At 26.8% G+C, this 6578-nt stretch overlaps 1 protein-coding gene across 1 annotated transcript; it reads right to left on the reverse strand.

Moving 5' to 3' along the window:
- Positions 1–446: 446 nt before the first annotated feature.
- Positions 447–1645, reverse strand: LOC129749878 (uncharacterized). Its single transcript, XM_055744984.1, has 3 exons — positions 1435–1645; positions 1043–1370; positions 447–977 (listed from the first exon to the last, which is right to left on the reverse strand). Exons 1-3 carry the CDS (start codon positions 1623–1625, stop codon positions 549–551), a joined length of 948 nt encoding a protein of 315 aa, XP_055600959.1. The 5' UTR covers positions 1626–1645; the 3' UTR covers positions 447–548.
- Positions 1646–6578: the final 4933 nt, after the last annotated feature.

Raw genomic sequence — 6578 nt, forward strand, 5'->3', positions numbered from 1 at the left:
ATTCAGATTCAAGATTCAGATTCAAGATTCAGATTCAAGATTCAGATTCAAGATTCAGATTCAAGATTCAGATTCAAGATTCAGATTCAAGATTCAGATTCAAGATTCAGATTCAAGATTCAGATTCAAGATTCAGATTCAAGATTCAGATTCAAGATTCAGATTCAAGATTCAGATTCAAGATTCAGATTCAAGATTCAGATTCAAGATTCAGATTCAAGATTCAGATTCAAGATTCAGATTCAAGATTCAGATTCAAGATTCAGATTCAAGATTCAGATTCAAGATTCAGATTCAAGATTCAAGACTAAGATCCCTCATTGCAGTTTTATAATAGATCAAACCATGTTTATTGATTATTACTTTTCTGTTTGGTATCCTTCAATTGCCTTTTAATAATAACCAATAGGGAAACAAATGTTGCTAATGACTTGTATACTTCTTCGTTATAAAATATGGAAACCTTATCTTTATTGTCGTATTTTGAAATTTCTAATGACATCATGCCCTAGAAAAACTTAAACTATTCTTGATAAGACCGAGTCTACTCACGACTTTAGCAGTTTATTTTCAATCCATTTCAGCATATGATAGATTGATGTCACCGATGGAATTTTGTAATCTGCGTAAGTTTTTAGATTGGGATCCTTGGTTATCCGGAAAGAGCGTCCGTATCCTTTGATGGCTTTCATCGCGTCCTCATCCGTTGTATCGTCCCCGGCAAAGATCACCTTTCGATTTTTCCAATCGGGATCGAAGCTTGTTCTCAGAATGTACTCTGCAGCAAATCCTTTATTCCAGTCGATGGGAGGTTTTGCTTCAACGGCCGCGTGGGCTGAATTCGCTCGATACCCGTAGGATTCGATGATTTGCTTGGCCCGGGCATCCAGTTCAGGAACCAAGCTAGGATCGACCGCTCGATGATGGAACGTAAGAGAAACATTTTTATTTTCCACCCAGGCACCGTCGTGAGCGAGCTGCATTGTGAGAGAGTACATGAAATGCTTATAAATGTTTATATTTTTATTCGATCGTTTCCTACCTCGGTTGTCAGCTGATTGACCATTTTGCTGAAATTGTCTGCCAGTTCTTTGGAAATTCCCTGATTGTGTCTGGATCCGTTCTGATAGAGCACTTCGAGGCCGTGGTTTCCTGAGTAGATGATGTTATCGATTCCAACTTTTGCCTTCAATCCATCTACATGTCGGCCCGAGATGATCGACAAAAATACCTTCTTACTGGCAGCCAAATTAGCCAAAACTAGTCTCATTTCCGGTGTCATTGCACTGAGATCCGGATGCGATGTCAGCTCAGCCAAGGTGCCATCGAAATCGAGCAAAATTGCTACTCGATCTTCACTCCCAATGTAACTGTAAAACACATTTCAAGGAGGTTTAGTTAGATTTCACTTCAACAACTCACAAAATTCCCTACCTTCCAAGGTACTGTTCGAAATCCTCTAGCGACATCTTATCACTTGCGTTGCCGACTTTCAAGTGACTTAGAGCGTTGCTGTTGTCTAATAACAGTCTAAGCTGCTGATGAGCAAAGGATTGAGATTTTTCAGACGTTAAAGGCGACACTGCGACCGCCATCATTAGGTGGCTGAAAAGTGTAAACAACATCCTAGAGCGAGCGTTTTTTTTCTATTGAAGACTTTATTTTGTTTGAACATTTAGTGAACACAATCTCAGCTTGCAAAGCCGGACAATATCTCGCTTGCGCTGCCGTTTCTTTCAGCAGAGTCTTACTATTAGTTTAGTAAATAAGTCTCTGCCTTTTGATTGTTTTGATTTCGGCCAATGTTTATGGTAGAACTGGCCAATTAAAATTAGGAGGCATGAGAGGAGTTTTCAGTTATCAATTATTGCTTGCAGGTACTAAGGTTTGGATTATCAAAAACGTTCATGACCTTGACTTCATTTTTTAAAACGCTCCGTTGTAATTTGAGTTTGTTTTAATTTTTTACATGTTCTTACTTATTAAAGTGAAGTTGTCTTACAGAAAAAAATTTCTTTGGAGATTTGTCATATTGGTAGTTTAGGCCATTTTGGATATTTTGGATGTTTTGACCGTTTAGGTCATTTTTGTCATTTTTGTGATTTATGTGATTTTTTTGTCATTTTTGTCATTTTTGCCATTTTTGTCATTTTTGTCATTTTTGTCATTTTTGTCATTTTTGTCCTTTTTGTCATTTTTTGTCATTTTTTGTCATTTTTTGTCATTTTTTGTCATTTTTTGTCATTTGTGTCATATGTGACATTTGTAACATTATTGAAATTTTTGACATTTCTGACATTTCTGACATTTTTGACATTTTTGACATTTTTGACATTTTGGACATTTTTGACATTTTTGACATTTTTTACATTTTTGATATTTTTTTCCCTTTTGTCATTTTTGACATTTTTGACATTTTTGATATTTTTGACATTTTTGACATTTTTTACATTTTTTACATTTTTTACATTTTTTACATTTTTTACATTTTTTACATTTTTTACATTTTTTACATTTTTTACATTTTTTACATTTTTTACATTTTTTACATTTTTTACATTTTTTACATTTTTTACATTTTTTACATTTTTTACATTTTTTACATTTTTTAAATTTTTAACATTTTTTAAATTTTTTACATTTTTTACATTTTTTACATTTTTACATTTTTTACATTTTTTACATTTTTTACATTTTTTACATTTTTTACATTTTTTACATTTTTTACATTTTTTACATTTTTTACATTTTTGACATTTTCGACATTTTTGATATTTTTGACATTTTTGATATTTTTGACATTTTGGACATTTTAAACATTTTTGACATTTTTGACATTTTTGACATTTTTGACATTTTTGACATTTTTGACATTTTTGACATTTTTGACATTTTTGACATTTTTGACATTTTTGACATTTTTGACATTTTTGACATTTTTGACATTTTTTGACATTTTTGACATTTTTGACATTTTTGACATTTCTGACATTTCTGACATTTCTGACATTTTTGACATTTTTGACATTTTTGACATTTTTGACATTTTTGACATTTTTGACACTTCTGACATTTTTGACATTTTTGGCATTTTTGAAATTTTTGACATTTTTGACATTTTTGCCTTTTTTGACTTTTTTGACATTTTTGACATTTTTGACCTTGACATTTTTGACATTTTTGACATTTGTAACATTTTTGACATTTTTGACATTTTTGACATTTTTGACATTTTTGACATTTTTGACATTTTTGACATTTTTGACATTTTTGACATTTCTGACATTTGTGACATTTTTAACATTTCTGACATTATTGACATTTTTGACATTTTCGTCATTTTTGTCATTTTTGTCATTTTTGTCATTTTTGTCATTTTTGTCATTTTTGTCATTTTTGTCATTTTTGTCATTTTTGTCATTTTTGTCATTTTTGTCATTTTTGTCATTTTTGTCATTTTTGAAATTTTTGAAATTTTTGACATTTTTGACATTTTCGACATTTTTGACATTTTTGACATTTTTGACATTTTTGACATTTTTGACATTTTTGACATTTTTGACATTTTTGACATTTTTGACATTTTTGACATTTTTGACATTTTTGACATTTTTGACATTTTTGACATTTTTGACATTTTTGACATTTTTGACATTTTTGACATTTTTGACATTTTTGACATTTTTGACATTTTTGACATTTTTGACATTTTTGACATTTTTGACATTTTTGACATTTTTGACATTTTTGACATTTTTGACATTTTTGACATTTTTGACATTTTTGACATTTTTGACATTTTTGACATTTTTGACATTTTTGACATTTTTGACATTTTTGACATTTTTGACATTTTTGACATTTTTGACATTTTTGACATTTTTGACATTTTTGACATTTTTGACATTTTTGACATTATTGACATTTTTTACATTTTTGACATTTTTGACATTTTTGACATTTTTTACATTTTTGACATTTTTGACATTTTTGACATTTTTGTCATTTTTGACATTTTTGACATTTTTGAAATTTTTGACATTTTTGACATTTTTGACATTTTTGACATTTTTGACATTTTTGACATTTTTGACATTTTTGACATTTTTGACATTTTTGACATTTTTGACATTTTTGACATTTTTGACATTTTTGACATTTTTGACATTTTTGACATTTTTGACATTTTTGACATTTTTGACATTTTGACATTTTGACATTTTTGACATTTTTGACATTTTTGACATTTTTGACATTTTTGACATTTTTGACATTTTTGACATTTTTGACATTTTTGACATTTTTGACATTTTTGACATTTTTGACATTTTTGACATTTTTGACATTTTTGACATTTTTGACATTTTTGACATTTTTGACATTTTTGACATTTTTGACATTTTTGACATTTTTGACATTTTTGACATTTTTGACATTTTTGACATTTTTGACATTTTTGACATTTTTGACATTTTTGACATTTTTGACATTTTTGACATTTTTGACATTTTTGACATTTTTGACATTTTTGACATTTTTGACATTTTTGACATTTTTGATATTTTTGACTTTTTGAAATTTTTGACATTTTTGACATTTTTGACATTTTTGACATTTTTGACATTTTTGACATTTTTGACATTTTTGACATTTTTGACATTTTTGACATTTTTGACATTTTTGACATTTTTGCCATTTTTGACATTTTTTACATTTTTGACATTTTTGACATTTTTGACATTTTTGACATTTTTGACATTTTTGACATTTTTTACATTTTTGACATTTTTGACATTTTTGACATTTTTGACATTTTTGACATTTTTGACATTTTTGACATTTTTGACATTTTTGACATTTTTGACATTTTTGACATTTTTGACATTTTTGATATTTTTGACATTTTTAACATTTTTTACATTTTTAACATTTTTGACATTTTTGTCATTCTTGTCATTTTTGACATTTTTGACATTTTTGACATTTTTGATATTTTTGACATTTTTGACATTTTTGACATTTTTGACATTTTTGACATTTTTGACATTTTTGACATTTTTGACATTTTTGACATTTTTGACATTTTTGACATTTTTGACATTTTTGACATTTTTGTCATTTTAGACATTTTTGACAATTTTGACATTTTTGACATTTTTGACATTTTTGTCATTTTTGTCATTTTTGTCATTTTTGTCATTTTTGTCATTTTTGTCAGTTTTGTCATTTTTGTCATTTTTGTCATTTTTGTCATTTTTGTCATTTTTGTCATTTTTGTCATTTTTGTCATTTTTGTCATTTTTGTCATTTTTGTCATTTTTGTCATTTTTGTCATTTTTGTCATTTTTGTCATTTTTGTCATTTTTGTCATTTTTGTCATTTTTGTCATTTTTGTCATTTTTGTCATTTTTGTCATTTTTGTCATTTTTGTCATTTTTGTCATTTTTGTCATTTTTGTCATTTTTGTCATTTTGTCTTTTGTCATTTTTGTCATTTTTGTCATTTTTGTCATTTTTGTCATTTTTGTCATTTTTGTCATTTTTGTCATTTTTGTCATTTTTGTCATTTTTGTCATTTTTGTCATTTTTGTCATTTTTGTCATTTTTGTCATTTTTGTCATTTTTGTCATTTTTGTCATTTTTGTCATTTTTGTCATTTTTGTCATTTTTGTCATTTTTGTCATTTTTGTCATTTTTGTCATTTTTGTCATTTTTGTCATTTTTGTCATTTTTGTCATTTTTGTCATTTTTGTCATTTTTGTCATTTTTGTCATTTTTGTCATTTTTGTCATTTTTGTCATTTTTGTCATTTTTGTCATTTTTGTCATTTTTGTCATTTTTGTCATTTTTGTCATTTTTGTCATTTTTGTCATTTTTGTCATTTTTGTCATTTTTGTCATTTTTGTCATTTTTGTCATTTTTGTCATTTTTGTCATTTTTGTCATTTTTGTCATTTTTGTCATTTTTGTCATTTTTGCAATTTTTGCAATTTTTGCAATTTTTGTCATTTTTGTCATTTTTGTCATTTTTGTCATTTTTGTCATTTTTGTCATTTTTTTTCTTTTTTTTCATTTTTTTCATTTTTTTCATTTTTGTCATTTTTGTCATTTTTGACATTTTTGTCATTTTTGTCATTTTTGTCATTTTTGTCATTTTTGTCATTTTTGTCATTTTTGTCATTTTTGACATTTTTGACATTTTTGACATTTTTGTCATTTTTGTCATTTTTGTCATTTTTGTCATTTTTGTCATTTTTGTCATTTTTGTCATTTTTGTCATTTTTGTCATTTTTGTCATTTTTGTCATTTTTGTCATTTTTGTCATTTTTGTCATTTTTGTCATTTTTGTCATTTTTGTCATTTTTGTCATTTTTGTCATTTTTGTCATTTTTGTCATTTTTGTCATTTTTGTCATTTTTGTCATTTTTGTCATTTTTGTCATTTTTGTCATTTTTGTCATTTTTGTCATTTTTGTCAATTTTGTCATTTTTGTCAATTTTGTCAATTTTGTCATTTTTGTCATTTTTGTCATTTTTGTCATTTTTGTCATTTTTGTCATTTTTGTCATTTTTGTCATTTA

The sequence above is a fragment of the Uranotaenia lowii genome, chromosome 2 (assembly GCF_029784155.1).
Source record: "Uranotaenia lowii strain MFRU-FL chromosome 2, ASM2978415v1, whole genome shotgun sequence".
Classification (NCBI taxonomy): domain Eukaryota; kingdom Metazoa; phylum Arthropoda; class Insecta; order Diptera; family Culicidae; genus Uranotaenia; species Uranotaenia lowii.

Coding starts and splice junctions, on each gene's coding strand:
- LOC129749878 (XM_055744984.1), bottom strand. CDS start 1,625: ATGTTGTTTACACTTTTCAGCCACCTAATGATGGCGGTCGCAGTGTCG. Junction 1,371..1,434: donor TTCGAACAGTACCTTGGAAG/GTAGGGAATTTT, acceptor TGTGTTTTACAG/TTACATTGGGAGTGAAGATC. Junction 978..1,042: donor TCAATCAGCTGACAACCGAG/GTAGGAAACGAT, acceptor CTCACAATGCAG/CTCGCTCACGACGGTGCCTG.